The sequence below is a fragment of the Mesoplodon bidens genome (assembly GCF_964165515.1).
Source record: "Mesoplodon bidens genome assembly, chromosome: 11".
NCBI lineage: Eukaryota > Metazoa > Chordata > Mammalia > Artiodactyla > Ziphiidae > Mesoplodon > Mesoplodon bidens.
Window position 1 is genome coordinate 30,020,717 of NC_138167.1, and position 19,275 is coordinate 30,039,991.

The 19,275-nt window shown below is 43.4% G+C and overlaps 1 protein-coding gene across 2 annotated transcripts in view; it reads left to right on the plus strand.

Moving 5' to 3' along the window:
* PTPRB (protein tyrosine phosphatase receptor type B) overlaps window positions 1–19,275 on the plus strand; it is a 117,070-nt gene that overhangs the window by 70,531 nt on the left and 27,264 nt on the right. For both annotated transcript variants that reach the window (XM_081249367.1, XM_081249368.1), the window contains 7 exons: window positions 316–585; window positions 3,964–4,227; window positions 6,050–6,313; window positions 7,057–7,338; window positions 10,746–11,024; window positions 11,562–11,711; window positions 13,925–14,168. In XM_081249367.1, coding sequence (XP_081105493.1) covers window positions 316–585; window positions 3,964–4,227; window positions 6,050–6,313; window positions 7,057–7,338; window positions 10,746–11,024; window positions 11,562–11,711; window positions 13,925–14,168 — 1,753 coding nt within the window. The remainder of the gene's footprint in view (window positions 1–315; window positions 586–3,963; window positions 4,228–6,049; window positions 6,314–7,056; window positions 7,339–10,745; window positions 11,025–11,561; window positions 11,712–13,924; window positions 14,169–19,275) is intronic.

The following is a 19,275-nucleotide window of genomic DNA, read 5'->3' on the forward strand; positions in this document are numbered from 1 at the left end:
AAATTTGTTCAGCATTCTTCCACTTTCTAGATACATCGATATGCATCACTCTGCATATTTATCAGTGTCACTTCCACTAATTTTTCTACTTGTTTGACTTCAAGATCCCGTCTAAGTCAGAGAAAAAAAAAAAAGAGAATCTAAGCAGTTATACAGATAATTCAGGCCAAGAAATACTTTCTCCTAAGGGCACATGAAAAGTGTCAATGATGCAACCATGAGGCATCATCTTCCATCTGCAGTTGATTTAGGGAAGTTTTTCTCAATTGGTTACTTAACCCTAAGTGATGGAACTGGCCTCTCTTTTCTTTGCAGTCCCAGCGTCTGTCCAGGGAATAACTGCAGACAATGCATACAGTAGTCACTCCTTAATAGTAAGTTGGCAAAAAGCTGTTGGCGTGGCAGAAAGATATGATATCCTGCTTCTAAGTGAAAATGGGATCCTCCTAAGTAACACATCAGAGGCAGCCACGACTAAGCAGCACAAATTTGAAGACCTAACACCAGGAAAGAAATACAAGATACAGATCCTAACCGTCAGTGGAGGCCTCTTTAGCAAGGAAGCCCAAACTGAAGGCCGGACAGGTAATTCGCACAGCTTGTTGTTTCGTACAGCACCTCCCTGTCTGCTATTCCTTAAGAACTGTAGGGCCAAAGGGATGAAGCAACACTGGGAGATGATATATATTTCTTGACACAGCAGGGCCATTCACCGTGATTTGCCACTTCCGCCAGTCGGCCTACTCACACAGCTTTCAGCCCACCACACTCCAATTCAGATTTTGCATCAAAACTGGCTCTATTCGTTTCTTATTTTTGCTGTAATAAATTGCCACACACTTTGCAACTTCAAACAACACAGATTTATTATCTTATAGTTCTGGAGATCAGAATCTGAAAATAGGTTTTATGGGGCTAAAATCAAGGTGTCAGTTCAAAAAAGGACTGTGTTTCTTCTAGAGACCTCGTGGGGAGAATCCATTCCTCACCCTTTTCAGCTTCTAGAGGCCACTCACGTTCCTTCCAGCAATGGCCTCACTCCAACCTCTGTGTCTGTCACCATATCGCCTTCTCTGCTCTCTTGCCTCCCTCTTCCATCTTTTAAGGACTGTTGTGATCACATTGGTCACCGCTAAGGCAATCCAGGATAATCTCAAGATCCTGAACTTAACCACATCTGCAAAGTCCCTTTTGTCACATAAGGTAACATATTCACAGGTTCCGGGGATTAGGACATGGACATCTTTGGGGGCCATTATTCAGACAGCACCACTGGTCTAACTGATTATTTATTTATTAAGCACCTAGGTCTGAAAGGGGTTTGATGTCGATAGGGACATAAAGATAAATTAGGCATGCTTTTTGCCCTGGAAGAAGTGACTGACAATTGGGGGAGACAGACACATGGACAAATAATGACAATGCATTGTGATAAGGGTTGTTTGTGAGAGAGGAATGTCCAGCATCAAGGAGAGCATGGAGTCAGGTGGAATTGGGAAGTCTTCTTGAAAGTGACCTTTCAGTACTGTCATGAAGGATGAAGCAATTCTCTACGTGGAGAAAAGCTAGAAGGACACCCAGTGCAGACAGATGACCACGTGCCAAGACAGGGAGGTGTGAGAAGGAGCAGTGAGATTTTGCGGTGGCCGAAGTGTGTGTTACATGGTGGAGACATGAGGCTGGAAAGGCAGGTTCGGGCCAGATTAGACAGTGCCTGGCGTGCCTTCCTCAGGAATTTATTTTTCATCTTATAAAATAAATAAAAAGAGACAATAAAAGTTTTGCAGCCAGAGAGTGAATGTTCTGTAATAAAAATCTGTACTTTAAAAAAAAAAAAAGGTAAATCAGATGGCAATGGGGGATAGATTGAATGGAGAAGAGACCAAAGGTGGGGAGACAGGCTCATAAATGAACTTGTATACCAGGCACTGTCCTAAATGCTGGATACACAGAAATGAATAAAACAGCCCTCATGATCATGAAGCCTATATTCTAGTAGGGGAGAAAGGCAATGAATAAAGTAAAGAAGTAAAAAATGTAGTATGTTAAATGGTAATAAATACTGAGGAGAAAATTAAAGCAGGAAGTGGGTTAGCAAGTGCTAGACGCTTACAATTTTAGATAGTACAGTCCTGAAAGGTTTTGTTGAGAAGGTGACATATGAGTAAAAGTCTGAAAGAAGTGAGAAAGAGGACCATGTAGATATCTGGGGAAGAGCATCCCAAAGCGGAGCAAACAACAAGGCGAAGAACCTGAGGTGAGAGCGTTGGAGAAGCAGTAATGAGGCCACTATTGGTAGAGCACAGTGAGTGACGACAAAGTGAGGGGAGGTGGTCAGAGAGGTAACTGGGGTCCTAAGGTGATGGCAGTCATAGAAACGATAAGGGTCCAAAGCAAAACTAATGCAGGGGCCCTGATGAAGAATAGTAGATATAGTCAAGAAATAGTCCTGCATTAGATAAGATGGCACTTGGTGGCTGAGTAGAGTATAAAATGAGGAACAGAAGAAAGATTCTACAGTTTCTACCTGGTAGAAGATGATTCTATTAACTGAGATAAGAGAAGCAGGAGGAGAGAGTGTCAAGGAAAAAGATAGAGGGCTCAGTTCTGAACTGAGTTTGTGATGTCTGAATGACTTGCAGAGAGAGGTGATCAATAGGTTATTGATAATAGGGGTCCTGAGCTCAGAAAAGTGAGCTGGAGATAAAGATTTGGACAAAAATTCTAGTTAAATCCATGTTTTAGTCTGCTCAGGATGCTATAACAAGAATACCATAAACTGGGTGGCTTAAACAATAGACATTTATTTCTCACAGTTCTGGAGGCTGGAAGTTCAAGGTCAAGGCTCCAGCAGATTTGGTGTCTGGTGAGGGCCCATTTTCTGGATCACAGCGAGCATCTTCTCACTGTGTCCTCACATGGTGGGAAGGATGAGAGCCCTCTGGGGTCTCTTTTATAAGGCACTGATCCCACTCATGAGGTCTCCACCCTCATGGCCTAATCATCTTCCATTCGCTACCCCCTGAAACCATCATTTTGGCCCTTAGGTTTCAACATGAATCTCCGGGGGGGTCGGGGTGGAGACACAAACATGCAGGCCATAACGAGCCATAAAGTGAATGAGACTGACTGTTTCGCTAATATTATAGAATATGAAGGAGACAAAGGGTGAAACCATGGGAAATACCAACTTTTAAGGATCTGGCATAAGGAGAGGGGAAAAGCAAAAGAGCCTGAGAAAGTGTTTGGAGAAGAGAACCCAGGAGAGAGGAGACAGATGTCCTGTTCTATTTCCACTGGCATCTTAAGACTTCCATGGTATCAGGCAGCCTCTGTGCCAACAGTTTGGAAGCAGGTCATTTCTGGTGGCACTTGATCACCTTGCCAGCAGGTAGCACGGAAGGCCAAAAGGGTTCCAAAATCCTAATGTAAACCTTTTTTTTAAAATGGTTTTGGCTTTTCCTCTTCCTTCTCTTTCCCATGTCTCTGAATCGAGTTTTCTCTTTCTGCCTTATTTTCCCTTTCTTTCATACCTCGTCTCTCCTTCCCACTGCCCTTCCCTGCAATGGTCATTTCTTAGCTCTCAGAGGGCACTCAGAGATAGATTGCTGATCTCTGATCTAGTTCCTAGTATTGGAAAAACATTTATCACACAGGTCAGACTAACATTTAATTTACATGCAAAAAATGTCTTTAAAGATAGTTTTCCATTAGTGGGTTTTTTTTGCTGTTGTTGTTCTCTTGTGGTTTTGCTTTTTAACATTAACAGCTCCAGCCTCGCTAATTCACAATATTCAGATTTCTTTGCTCTGGGGTCTCCATGTAGTCAATATTCTTAAAGGCAGGGACGGCGTGTTTTGAGCTGCTTGATGGAGTGTGGCCATCTAGACGCCAACCCCGGGCTGGGTCAGGGTTGACTATACCGAAACTCAGTCTCATTCTCTTGCTCCTCAACCTTTCTAGTCCCAGCAGCTGTCACCAACCTGAGGATCACAGAGAATGCCACCAGACACCTGTCCTTCAGCTGGACCCCCTCAGAGGGGGAGCTCAAATGGTACAACATCTTTCTGTACAACCCCGATCGAACTCTTCAGGAGCGAGCTCAAGTTGGCCCGCAAGTCCAGAGCTTCTCTTTCCAGAACTTGCTACAAGGTCGAATGTACAAAATGGTGATTGTAACTCACAGTGGGGAGCTGTCTAATGAGTCTTCCATATTCGGTAGAACAGGTAAGACCTGAACCCAAGCTGTAATGAATAGCAGGGAAATTGTCACAGTACTCACTGGCTTTTCCTTGATTTGTCCTTAATTTCTTGTTCTACCCAGGGTGTAGCTTTATATGAAATTTGTGACCTTTATATGAAATTTTTGACCCTAAATCAGACCTTTGATTATATATCAGAATAGTTTTTGCACTGGTTTTTGCTTTGTTTCCTACACATGCTTACCTCATAGAGTTTAGTGAAAAAAATGAATCTGGCTCCTCTATTTGCCAGCAAACTGCTACGCGAGGGTTATAACCCATTGGGGCTCAATTCAAGCTGTGCCTTTCAGCTTTCTACAGGAAATAGATGGAGTGGAGAGCAGGTCCAAAGAAGAGCAGCTACAAATGGGGCCAACAAGCAAAGACTGATGTGAATCAGAAACACAGCACTAGATGAAGTGAACACAAGAGTTCCAGGACAATGAGAGAGAGAAACATCTGTGGTTTTTGCAAATAAGAAACTGAATCTACTCTTTCTCCATAATTTGAGTCCATTATCTCATTTTTTCTATTCAATTTTTATTCTTTTAAAAAGTATTTATTTATTTATTTATTTGACCGCGCCGGGTCTTAGTTGCGGCATGTGAACTCTTGAGTTGAAGCATGCATGTGAAATCTAGTCCCCTGACCAGGGATGGAACCCTGGCCCCCTGCATTGGGAGCGTTGAGCCTTAGCCACTGGACCACCAGGGAAGTCCCCAATTTTTATTCTTAATTGACAGTTGTTTTTGAGTGCTCTTGTGTGCCAGGCACTGGGCTTACTGTTGCACTAGGAGAGTAGACAAGACTCACAGGGCCCCTGACCTCACAGGGCTTTACACTAGCAGAGAGGAGGAGGCGGCGGGATGGCAGATTTTAAAGGGTGATGATTTTGGAACCCCTTAAATCCTCTGAAGGAAATAAACACTATGTTGTGACACCGCGTGACTCGGCAGGACAAGACTTAGAGACCACTTTAGACAGAGAAGGCTTTTCAGCTGAGACCCGAAGGTGAGAGGAGCCATGGGAAGATGTCATTTTAGTCACTCAACAGGAGTTCTCAGCTTGTCTTCTAAGGGAATGAAAAAGAGCAGTGGATAAGCCATGAGTGGAATTTCCTAGATGTTACCATCTTCAGGGCCATCTGTCCTCGGCACATCTTCCCTTATCTGCTCATTAATGTTTAAAATTCCTCCAACAAGGGACAACAGTCTTCACTCTCCAAAGAATCATGAAGCTTACATACCCACGGGACAGGTGCCAGCCTGACTAATTTATACTATGGTAGAAATGACTGTTAACACTTCACTTCCCAAGTGACGTTCCATCAGTATAGATTTTGGGGGAAGAAAGGGCTGAGAGAGAGAACTGAGAACCTAAGAGAGGATGGAGAGGAAGTAAAGAGGCCCAGAGAGGGATGTTATGGGATGGTGGCCCAAGTGAGATGGGCCAGACTGGAAGGAGCAGGATCATTTTATGAACAACTTTCAGGGCTTTTTATATCCTAAGTTATGAACTATTTGACCAGTCTTAGTCATTTCTGAAGATTTCACTTTATATGTTTATCAGAGGACATGTAGCGAGCATACAGAAGTCACCACCTCTTGTGCTTTGTTTTATTTTAATTTGTGCCAGGTCTCTAGACCACATGCCCCTAAACTCAAGTGACCTGAAGTAGAAGCAAGATCTGACTCTACAATAAGCACTACTCACCCGTACACCCAACATAGCTCATGTTTTCATCTGTGGGCCAAAATGCCTTTGTTTCTATCTGTCTTGTTTTTAGTAAAGGTTGTTCCTCTCTTAAGTCCCAGCCTCTGTGAGTAACCTCAAGGGATCCAATCGAAACATGACAGACAGTCTCTGGTTCAGCTGGAGTCCAGCCTCTGGGGACTTCGACTTTTATGAGCTGATTCTTTATAACCCCAATGGCACAAAGAAGGAAAACTGGAAAGACAAGGACCTGATGGAGTGGCGTTTCCATGGCCTCGTTCCCGGAAGGAAATACACGCTGTGTGTGATAACTCATAGTGGAGATCTCAGCAACAAGGTCACGGGGGAGAGCAGAACAGGTAAGAAGCCCAGTTGCCAATGGCCAAGTGTTGGTGGGAAGTAGCTTCCACAGGCATGTTTTAATTATAGTCTTATTAATAAGAAATAAAATCGGTAATGATGTACCATGTGCTAGCTCCTGAACTTGGGAAGGCTCTGTGATAGAATGGGTAAAGGAGACAGACTTTGAGTGAAAAGATCTAGGTCCTTGGCTTAGCTCTACCACTTACCTATGTGAAGCTGGGCAAGTCACCGAGCATCTCTAAGCCTCAGCTTTCTTATCTGTAAAATGGGGATAATCATATACATCATCATTGTGTTACTATGATCAGTGCTTTCTAAATTTTCTTATTTCTTGGGCACACACAGATAACATTGATATCTGTGTGCCACCCTGGGGTCAATGAACAAGGCTCTCTGCAATTGGATGTAACTGTCTGTGGACTCTAGCCTTCACATCCCCAAATCTGATGGAATAAATATCTTCTCATACTTATAATCCATTCAGGGCACACTCATGCTCCATAGCACCCTGGTAAAAAAGCTCTGGTTATAAAAATTAAAGAAAATGTACATAAAACACTTGAGGACAGTGTCTTACACGTAGTAAACACTGTAAATGGAAGCTCTTATTATTATGTTATCATATTACCTCTTCCTATGAAGTATGTTAAATATATGTCTGATGTCGCTCAGCTATCTTATTTATATATGTTATGGCATAGAAGTGATTACATGATTTTTTACTTTCTCATACATACAGCCCCAAGTCCTCCCAGTCTTATGTCATTTGCTGATGTTGCAAACACATCGTTGGCCATCACCTGGAAAGGGCCACCGGACTGGACAGACTACGATGACTTTGAGCTGCAGTGGTTCCCCAGAGATGCCGTCACAGTCTTCAACCCCTACAGCAACAGAAAATCAGAAGGACGCATCGTGTATGGTCTTCGTCCAGGGAGATCTTATCAATTCAGTGTCAAGACTGTCAGTGGTGATTCCTGGAAAACCTACAGCAAACCAATTTTTGGATCTGTGAGGACAAGTATGACATGTCTTGATTCTCAGATGAAGTGGGGAGGAAGTATGTGTTGCAACATCTTATTCCAATGAGGCTTGGTTTAAATCCACATTTTTACCTGAAATTGGTTAGATTTGAATTCAGACAGAAGTTCCATATAGATTTGTTCATTTATTCAACTTTAACAACAAGAAATAATCTCTGCCCTCATGGAGCTTACAGTTGAGTGGGAGGTACTATCATTAAAAAGACATTTTGGGTGTGATGAAGGAAGTATTTGGCACTAGAGAAACACAGGGTGAAGGCATCTGACCCAATAAAAGGGAGCTTCCTAGAAGAAGAAACATCCAAATCAAAACCCAGGGAAGAGTAAGACTCACCGGGTGGAGATGCAGAAAGAAGTAAAGAATGTTCCAGGTAGAGAGAATAAAAGATTCCAAAACCAGGCAGGAGGCAGGAATAGAAAGGAGTTTAGTTGGCCAGAGGATAAAAGGTGAGGATTAGGAGAATCAGGTCATAAAATGTCTCGTGAGCCATGGTGATGATTTTGAACCTCAGTCCACTGGAGCCACTGAAGGATTTTCAGCCGAGATATAATCAAATTTGCATTTTAGAAAGTCACTATAGGGGTGGAACAGATAACAGATTGAAAGGGGCAAACTAGAAACAGAGGGACTGGTTAGGACATATTGCTGTAAATTCTAAAGATGAAAGTACTTCAACAATAAAGTACATATCGGTTTCTTCCCCAAGGCATTTTGAGATAAATACCACAGACCTCAAAGAAACAGAAGCTTTTGGTATAGGAACCTCAATCCAAATATTTATTTATTTGTTTGTTTGTTTGTTTTGGTTTGGTTTTTTTGCGGTACGCGGGCCTCTCACTGTTGCGGCCTCTCCCGTTGCGGAGCACAGGCTCCGGACGCGCAGGCTCAGCGGCCATGGCTCACGGGCCCAGCCGCTCCGCGGCATGTGGGATCTTCCCAGACCGGGGCACGAACCCACGTCCCCTGCATCGGCAGGCAGACTCTCAACCACTGCGCCACCAGGGAAACCCCTATTTTTCAATAATACCCAGTAAATGTAGTTTCTGAGATCAGATCAGATAGTTATTGGTTACTGATAAAATACAAAGTTGAAAATTAGAAATTTAGGCCAGTAGCTGTTTTGTTAATTCAACAAACATTAATGCTACAAAAATTATAACTCTTTGGATAGAGTAGTTTGGGATCAGATAGGTGTGTGTCAAGAGAAACATGTGAAAAAGAACTAAGAGTTTTAGTTTATAGCAAGATCAAGAGGGATTTGCAGTGGCATATTGTGGGCTGTGTAATTGAATCACAGGTGTTCGAATCTGAGAGCTCAATTGAGGTTGGGCTGGTCAGATCACATCTGGAATATTGTATTCGGTCCTGGATGCTAGAATTTAAGAGAGGCATTTACCAAATGGGGCCTGCCCAAGAGGAAAGCAACCAGCACCAAGGGGGGACTCGATGCTGAGTTTTACGGGGAATGACGGAATGAACTTGGAGGGTTGCATTAGTTCAGATTGGGTTTGGCTGTGGGTAACAGAAAATACAATATAACAGAGGATTAAGCAAAACAGAAGTTGAGAATTCTCATGTAAAATCATTCCAGCGCCCCATTTCTCACAAACACACTCCAGCCATGCTGAACAGCTTGCACTGCTCCACCAGCCACCTTCCCACTCCTCCCAGCACCACCCTTGGTGCCCGGGTTCGTGGTTTTCTCTGCCTAAAATGCCCCTCGCCCAATATCTTGGCAAGGTGTCATCTCTGCCAGAAAGGCTTTGCTAACGCCTGCCCACCACTAATGCCAGAAGCAGAAAGTTGTCTGTCACTTCACACAGCATCCTCTTCCCCATTTCTTCTGGTACATTCTCTCTTCTACCTTGTATTATGACTGGTTTGGACTCATCTCCCTTCCTAGAGGTTACGGCTAATACCTTATTCACTTCTGTACTGTTCACAGGCTCTAGAAGGGCACATCGCACATAGTAGGTACTTGTTTCTTAGTGAATGGAGATGTAACCTGAGCCTTGGAAAACAGGCAGCATTTAGAGGTGAAAAGGAGGAGAGAGAAGGAACTGAGGGGAGAGATCAAAGCAAATTTCCATATTATACTTTGTGTAAATTAGTCAGAATTATGGATTAGGCAGGATGTTTTCAAAGAATTTCTCCAAAGCTGAAAAAGGAGGTGTCTTTGGGTCTCAGCTGTGACTTGGTTTGAAGGGAGCTCAAAAGATTAACACGCAATTAATGTTTGAAAAGACACAATTATTGTCTGCCTCAAAGGCCAATTCTTCCTCTATCCTGAAAAATCCTCGGCTTGATTTTTTTTCCTAAATCATCCTCATCTAACCTGCTGTGCCTTAGCTTACATTTATAGACCTTGATATGAAACAGGAGTTCACTCAGTAGCACACAGATGCTGAGTGTTTGCTGAGGACAAGGACTCCTGTAACAAAGCACGTGTCAGGGGAAGGTGGGTCGTGCTCCAAATCAGAGCAACAGGTGCTGCGCCGGGAGGGCCAAGTGGGTCTACACATAGTTCCCAGAAGAGCATATATAACGGGGTAACCTACACAGTTTGGTTGTTAACTTGCACAGTCACGTGACTGCTTTTTTTTCAGACTCATGGTTGTGTCACTCACAGGAACAAATAAAATCAGCTGCCATTCAAGTCCCTACTGAGTTAGGCACTCTGTCAGGCAGAAGAAAGTGAATGACCATAAGCACAGGGGGATGGAAGAGTCTGGCATATGTGGGGAATCACAGCAGTTCAGTCCCTGGAGCATGGCGTGTGAGCAGGGAGGGGCAGGCAAAAAATGGAAGACAGGGACAGGAGCCAGATCCAGAAGGTAAAAGTGTCAGCAATGCCATTTCTTACTTTCCTCATTTTAAGAACTAACATTTATTGAGCAGTTAGCACGCCAGCCACTGTTCTGGGTGGCTGTGCATGCTTCAGCTCATTGAGGCACTACAGTAACCATATGAAGTAGGTATTCTTAATTTCCCCACTTTACAGATAGGGCACAGATACATTAAATCACTTGCCCATGAGTGCATCGCTGGCAAATAGAATTTGAATTCAGGCAGATCAAGCCGCACCTCTGGGCTACTCTGCCCCACCTTCTATCTGACTTCTGCCACTTGATTTCAGTGCCCACGTGTACATTTGTGTTTCCAGTCACAATGGCACCCGGTGATTTTTCTAAAGGGACAGAATTTTAATGTTTAGTGTTTCTCAAAGTGGAGTCTCATAGGCAGAAATCCCCTTGGAGATCTATGAAAGACAATTCACATGAAGATTGAGAATTATTTATTTAGTTCTCTGAGCTAGTTGGAGCCAAAGGAGCTAAAAGGATGTCTCACAGAGTTGTGAAAAGTATCTCTTCCTGTCTCCTTTAGAGCCAGACAAGATACAGAATCTGCATTGCCGTCCTCAGAACTCCACGGCCATTGCCTGTTCTTGGATCCCTCCCGATTCTGATTTTGATGGGTACAGCATTGAGTGCCGGAAAATGGACACTCAAGAAGTTGAGTTCTCCAGAAAGTTGGAGAAAGAAAAATCTCTGCTTAACATCATGATGCTAGTGCCCCATAAGAGATACCTGGTGTCCATCAAGGTGCAGTCAGCCGGCATGAGCAGTGAGGTGGTCGAAGACAGCACCATCACCATGATAGACCGTAAGTGTCCCCGGAGGCGCGCACAGGGCGTGTGCCTTTCTCCGTGGTATCCACCACCCCTGTTCACGTGCATACGGCTCACCCACATTAGTGTGTCTTGTTGTCACTTGAAGAGGACCTGAAAGGCTCTGGGAAGTAGAAACATTTCTCTGTGTAACACATGCTGGCAGCAAATAAGTTAAATGATCTTAAAGAACCTGAATGAGTTAGTATTTAAATACATCTCTTCGCCTGACATAGTTAGAGCCATAATGGAGCTTTTAAGCAGTTTGATGCTACAACTTCAGGAAATCCTGCTGAGGAGCTGCCTCTTTCATTATGTTTAATGTGCTACTGGCGAATCACTTCCTCTGCCTGCTTCCCTTCAGGAGAGGAGGAGGCTTTCTTGATTCCAAGCATTACACACACGCACACACACACGCACGCACGCACACACACAGTCTGATGTAGGTGAGTAGAGATCTTCATTGCACTGATAGCTTATATGTAAAAGCATAGTTGTGACCCTTCTTGGTTCCCTCCCCACCCTTCTTCCAGGCCCTCCTCCTCCACCTCCACATATTCGGGTGAATAAAAAGGATGTGCTAATTAGCAAATCTTCCATCAACTTTACTTTCAACTGCAGCTGGTTCAGCGACACCAATGGAGCTGTGAAATACTTCACAGTGGTGGTGAGAGAGGCTGACGGTAAGTGATCACGAATTAACTCTGCTGTAAGACACAGGATTACTTTCCCAAAAGTCACTGTGGGAGCTCCTTTTGTGACAAGTTTTTAAAAGAAGAAAACTTAATTTTTATGTCATTTCACTTTCTCTCTGCTGGATGCAGGGAGATGTAACAGAAAACGGCTCAAAGGTTCTTTCAGCAATAAAGCCAATTATCTGCTGGGTTTAACTATTAAATGGACGAGTAATATTAATAGCAACTACATCAGTAATAACAATAACCATCATTTCTTGAGCCCGTACTATGTGCCAGGCACTGTTGGAAGCGCATTGCATGTACTGACTCATTCAGTCTTCTTTGCTACTTATTCAGTCCCGTTCAGCTCCCTTTTTCTGCCATTAAGCAGCTATATGCTTCATCTGCCTTCCCCCCTTCCTGTCTCAATACCTGCACCAATCATACACTCCCAAACCACCCACCAATTCACAAAAATATTCAAAAGCTTAAATAAAAGAGGGGAAAAAATGATCATGAAGAGCAGTCCTCCTTTCTCTACTGAATTTTCAATAATATGTTTCATTATCTAGTCCACTAAATTATTCAGTGTTACCCAATTCTTATGGATCAGGCAAATACTAGGTAATTCTTATAATAACATTCCATACAACCACCAGGTATGATCTTTAGAGCTTATTACATCAGCAGTTACCAAATCATCTGCAGGAGTGCTGTATCTGGGGGCACGCATGTCCATATGTGTATTTGCCACTGAGCTCTTGTGTGTTATTTCTCCAAAACAGATGTTTGTGTCTGGAATGACATTAATATATTCTACATGTCTTATATTTTTCAAAATTGTTTAAGGTGCTGCACTGGAGTTTCTTAAGCATCCCAGACTATTTTAACCCATTTGTGGGCAATGGGAAGCTTTAAACCTGCCATGACAAATGTTGGAGCTAAACAGTATTTCATTCTCACTGTGTATTTTTACATTTTATTTAATTGTACTAGAGCTGGTTATGCATAATTAATTCAATAATTTCAAGGGTGAGTGTTGCATTCCAAGTTTCCTCACACATCCTAATTGGAGATAAATAGGTGAACTGTAGAGAGACTTTAACTTTAAGTAGACTGCCCTGAAGACAGTGTTTTTCTAACAGAATATAAGGCAGTAGCTGAAAAAAAGTAATACCCCAGAATTCAGCCTCGTGTGCTCCAGCCAGGTGGGTTTCAATTATTGATGTCCATGGAGATGGGCTGTGCTCCCTCTGTTGATCTAAGATAACAAGCCATCTCACATAAGTGTCATTTATAGCATATATACTCTTCCTAAAGACAACCTTCCTTTTAATTACTGCCAACAGGATAATACTTCCAAGATCCATTCATTTTTGAGCAAATTTTATTAAACAATAGAAGTTTAATAAATCGAGATTGAGTCCAGGATACAAAGAAGCCCCACGTACCACTCCTGAAAGTTCACTGTAAATGGTATCCAATCTCTGTAATATTTTCCTTCCTAATTATGCTTTCCTCAAGCCAACATCAAAATGAGTTTGCAGTGCCAAAACACACAGCAGGCTGGGTGGACAGGGGAAGAGTTCTGGGAAGTGTTCTGCTTGAGGGACCAAATTCAAGCCAGGATTAAGCTGTACTCAAGATAACAGAGCGGGACGCGGAGCAATTATCAGACTGGGCACGGCAAGGGGAGCGTGCCTGTGAGGCACGCTCTGGCCTCAGACCTGATTCCTCTTATCTTTTCCCCGTTTCCCAGGTCATAGGGATCTCCTTATTCGCTCAGCTACAATGGTTATTGGCTGGGTAGAGACCTTTTTGAGTGGCTTGACTCACAGCGGGGAGTGTCCAACTTTCTGGAGTTATGGGACACGTTATCGTTGGATGCATGAGCCACCCTGTCATTCACACATATTTTATTTCCTAGAAAAATGATAGTGTATGTGTGTGTGTGTGTGTCTGTGTGTGTGTCGGTGTAGATGAATATGCATATATAAAATGTTGTATATGCACTATTTATTTTTAATTTTTACTTATTTTAGAAAAAGTGAATTAAATTAATTTCATTGGGAGAATTTCATAGCATCCTTTGAGATCACAGATTCTGCACTCCAGGGATGACTGGAGATAGTGGGTGAGGAGGTAACCTCAGAAACCTAGTTAGAAATCACTGAAGTCACAAGAAAGTCAGTGCTTCACTGTGGGTTTTCTCCCTCCAGGCAGTGATGAGCTGAAGCCAGAACAACAGCACCCTCTGCCCTCCTACCTGGAATACAGGCACAATGCGTCCATTCGGGTGTATCAGACTGATTATTTTGCCAGCAAATGTGCGGAAAGTCCTGACAGCAACTCTAAGAGTTTTAACATTAAGCTTGGTGCAGAGATGGAGAGCCTGGGTGGAAAATGTGATCCCAATCAGCAAAAATTTTGTGACGGACCGCTGAAGCCGCGCACGGCCTACAGGTTAGATGTATTACCGTCATTTTGCTAGAAGGGACGTGCTGCATCACGGGACGCTCAGCTGTCCGGGCCTCTGATGCACACGAGCTCCTGTAGATTAATAACCTGTGTTACGAGAGTGCTCTATGTTTCACTAGGTGATTTATAAAAGTTGTGTGCCTGCCTGCGTTCACAGGTAACGTGTAAAGAAGGCCTTCGCATTGTGCAAAAGCTCCAATTCATTGTGTGAAGAATTGAAGGTTCTTAATAAATTGTCCTTTCTCCTAAAACTTCTCTAGTATGAATCAGACAATTTACTTACCATGTTAACCACCGTGAAAATGTCCAAATAGAAAGATTGAGTTCAGGGAGACTCAAGAAATATGAGGTTTTATATTCCACCTTTAGTGAGGACTGGAATTTACCTTCTAAGGTGTAACAAGATGAAAGTGCTCTTTGGTCCAGATAGAACCCTTGAAGGGAAAGGCCCCTGAATGAGTGGAAGTACCCTCTCCTCTCAGTAAGATGGCAGATGTAAAGGAGCAGCTATTTGGTTTGGCCCCAGGGAGCACTACTACAGCCAACAGGCCCCTCCATCTGTAGGAATTGTCTGTGCCCTTCATCTACACTATGCTCCCCGAAAGCAGGTGTAAGTATACACAGCCCCCCAAACCAGGATCCCCAAGAGATAAAGAACCTAGGCTGCCATCTTGGATATGAGGCCACAGGCATCCAAGATTAATACTTCTGCAGAGGATGTGCCTTCTCTGTTGGGTGTTGGCAGAGCTGATATCCAGCCAGTATGGCAGTCAGTCAGGTTCTCTATGGGCCAGTGTCCATTCTGGTTGGTCAGTGTCCAGGTCTTATTAACTCTTGCATATTTTGAGTATCACCCCTGAATTTCAGCAGAAACTTTTCTGCCAGCTCCAAAGCGAGACAGTGACACGGCATCATGTCATTCTTAGCCCCTCCCTTGCATCAACAAAGGCAGGCCAACAGTTTCCCTAAAACAGAGGACTCACTTTGAGCAGGAACTCTGTATAGATACCTCTGCCCAGGACTCACCACAAAAGTGCCACCGCCACACAGCCAAGGTTGGCACCTCCAAAGTAAACACACACAAACTTATTAGTGATGTTTGCTTGAGGAAAAGGCCGTATGAGCCTACCTGAAGGAGATGAGATCTCAGAGAGAGCAAAGGAGAAATATAAAAGAGATCAGAATGTCGGGATCCTTTAGTTCCTATTAGAATCAAGAGATGCCTCAGCTCCTTGGTCACTTGGGCTCCAGGAAATTTGAGGAAAAGTCTCCTAAGGGCTATTTTCTCTTTGTGGGTTGGAAAGTTGAGGCTGTTTTTGTTTGTTTTCTTATTTGCTTTTTGAAAGAGAAGGAGAGAAGATGACTCATTACTATGTTTAAGAAAGAGAACAAGGGGCTTCCCTGGTGGCGCAGTGGTTGAGAGTCTGCCTGCCGACGCAGGGGACGCGGGTTCGTGCCCCGGTCTGGGAGGATCCCGCATGCCGCGGAGCGGCTAGGCCCGTGAGCCGTGGCCGCTGAGCCTGCACGTCCGGAGCCTGTGCTCCACAACGGGAGAGGCCGCAACAGTGAGAGGCCCGCGTACCGAAAAAAAAAAAAAAAGAATGAGAACAAGAAGCTAGAGAGAGTTCATGTGTGGAACAGGCCCCCAGTCTCCCAGCACACTCCTTCCTGTCCATAACAGCAGCCAAGGTCCTAGGAAGAGGCCCTGCATTCGAGTTCCAGCACTGCCACTTTTCAGCTGTGTAACCTTGTAAATGGCATTTCAGTTCTCTAATTCTCACTTTCCTCATCTGCAAAACATCACAGGACTGTCCTGAGGAGTCACGTAGATGACAGATCAAACCTAGCCATGTCCCTTCTAGATTAAGGTCTTTCAGTGGTTCCCATTCATTTCCAGGAGCAAGTGAAGATTCCAGAGCAGGGCACACAAAGCCCCTGCCTCCTCCCTCCTGCCTGCCCCGCCAGCTTTGTCTCCCACCATTTGCCCCAAGTACACTCTGCCCTTTTGCTTTGCCCTATTCCTCCGAGTTCCCTTAAATTTGGCTCTTTTAGACCTCTGAGCCTTTGCACGTCCTTTTCACTCTATTTGGGATGCCCTCCACTCTCCTGTCTGACTGGTGAATTGCTTCATACACTTTAAAAGCCAGCTCAATCTGCAACTAGCCCGCGCCACCCCTGTTAACCCACAGCTGGGCAGTTGGGCCCTCAGCTACATTTCCACAGCACCCAGTCTCTACACCCCTCTAATCCTCCAGTTAGCAGTGGGTTTTAGCCCTTTGTTTAATAGCCTACCCTCTTCACTAGGCTTCAAGAGCTCACAGTCCAATAGGGGAGACAGACATGACATCAGTCACAAAACAATATGGCAAGTACCGGGCACAAAAGAGATGCCATTAAATGTTTATGAACAAATAAGGGAATGAGCCAAGATGCTCTATGAAGAGACACATTCTTATTATAGCTTAATCACCTCCTGCCGTACTAATTTGTTTTCTAGGACACAGCTTTCCTCTATTTCTCCACATTTCGTTCACTCCTGTGAACAGCATGCCAGGCAGATAATGCTTGATACGCGCACAGAGAACTGCATGCTAAGTGACCCCCCGTGTGGTAGCTGCTGAAACCAGGCTCTGTGCAGGCAGAATTCTGCCTGTCTCACGACGATAATCACCATGGTGACCCTCAATGCTCTCAGGCATCTTTTTTTTCAGAGAGAATAGGTAGACAGGAAGGAACATGGAAAAAGAAAAATTAGGATTGAAAAGAAATGAGAAATGCTAGGTTTAGCTGATATGCAAGTTTATTATGTCAACGAATGTATAATGTGTTTCCGTTCATTGTTGGGTTCCTACTATCCGGGTATATAATTAGCGTTGTTCCATATGGGAAGAGAACGGACAGATCATGATGGGTGAGAAGCAGTTTGGAGGTTGGAGAAGTGCTGATCTGGTTTTGTTTCTATTCTAAATAGAATAGCAACGTGACCACGATCAGGTTTCAGCTCCTCTTGACCTCATTTTCCTCAAATGAAGGAAATTGAACCACGTGATCTGTAACTTTGTGCTATAGAATTCTGATTCTGGACACATTTAAAGTTGAAAAACTTACTATCAGGTATCAGTTCATTAAAATAATCTTATATACATAAACAGAAGACATGTCTGTAAAATATGGGCAGAAATGTTGAAGGACATAAGAGGGGTATAGGTAAATAAATGCTATGAAGTTTCAAAAGGCTTCTTGAAGGAGGTATCATTTTGGCTGGGCACTGAAAAGTAGGGAAGAATTTGAAACTATGGAGATAGAGGCAAGAGGAGATTCACAGTGCAGAGGCAGAAATACACAGATTGTTTAGAAAAGAGCAAATACTCCCATTTGAAAGTGGGGGTCATGTAGAGGGGTAGTGGGGAAGACAAAAGCAGGAAGATAGGATGGGACAGGATTCTGAATAGGTGCTAATTGCTGGGCTAGGAAATGTGGTTGTGGTGTCCATTACTGGAAGGGTTTAAGGGCAGAGTTCCTGTGGACCTGCTAGTTCTAAGCCAAGCCTACAGTAAGTCATTATCTCCTTCCAGGGTTCCTAAAGGCCCTTATTCATCTGGATCCATTTTGTACTTTGCGTTTGCACCTGTGAATCCCAGAATTCCAGAGCAGGACCTGTCAAGGTTGTTATACCCAATGCTTTTATTTTCACAGATGAGAAAACTGAGGCATAAAGAACTTTGGGAACCTTTCACCTAATCAGTGACAGTGAGAGCTAGACCTCAAACCCTATGCTTCCTAGCCCAGGCCCTTTTTGCCACCCCTCCAACAGAAGTCACTGCTGTTAAACCAAAATTAAGCCAAGAGGAAATAAGAGAAAGAGATTTGTACTACGAGTCAGAAAGTACTGAGTTTGGTTTTCTTTTACCAGCTTTCTCTTTGATCTTGAGGGAGAAATGGAATCTCCCCAAGCTTCAGGTTCCAAATCTCTGAAATAATATCATAACTTTCTTATACTGGAGAGGTTGGAGATGGTCAAATAGAATCATATTTATAGAAGTTCTTCACACTTACAAATCACTATACAAATAAAAGAGACTTTTTAAAACATCTTTATTGGAGTATAATTGCTTTACAATGGTGTGTTAGATTCGGCTGCATAACAAAGTGAATCAGCTATACATATACATACAACCCCGTATCTCCTCCCTCTTGCGTCTCCCTCCCACCCTCCCTATCCCACCCCTCTAGGTGGACACAAAGCACCAAGCTGATCTCCCTGTGCTATGCGGCTGCTTCCCACTAGCGATTTTACATTTGATAGCGTATATATGTCCATGCCATGCTCTCACTTCGTCCTAGCTTACCCTTCCCTCTCCTCGTGTCCTCAAGTCCATTCTCTATGTCTGCATCTTTATTCCTGTCTTGCCCCTAGGTTCTTCAGAACTTTTTTTTAAGTTCCATATACATGTGTTAGCATACAGTATTTGTTTTTCTCTTTCTGACTTACTTCACTCTGTAAGACAGTCTCTAGGTCCATCCACCTCACTACAAATAACTCAATTTCATTTCTTTTTATGGCTGAGTAATATTCCATTGTATATATGTGCCACATCTTCTTTATCCATTCATCTGTTGATGGACACTTAGGTTGCTTCCATGTCCTGGCTAGTGTAAATAGTGCTGCAATGAACATTGTGGTACATGTCTCTTTTTGAATTATGGTTTTCTCAGGGTATATGCCCAGTAATGGATTGCTGGGTTGTATGGTAGTTCTATTTTAAGTTTTTTAAGGAACCTCCATACTGTTCTCCATAGTGGCTGTATCAATTTACATTCCCACCAACAGTGCAAGAGGGTTCCCTTTTCTCCACACCCTCTCCAGCATTTACTGTTTGTAGGTTTTTTGATGATGGGCATTCTGACTGGCGTGAGGTGATACTTCATTGAAGTTTTGTTTTGTTTTGTTTACATCTTTATTGGAGTATAATTGCTTTACAATGGTGTGCTAGTTTCTGCTTTATATCAAAGTGAATCAGTTATACATATACATATGTTCCCATATCTCTTCCCTCTTGCGTCTCCCTCCCTCCCACCCTCTCTATCCCAC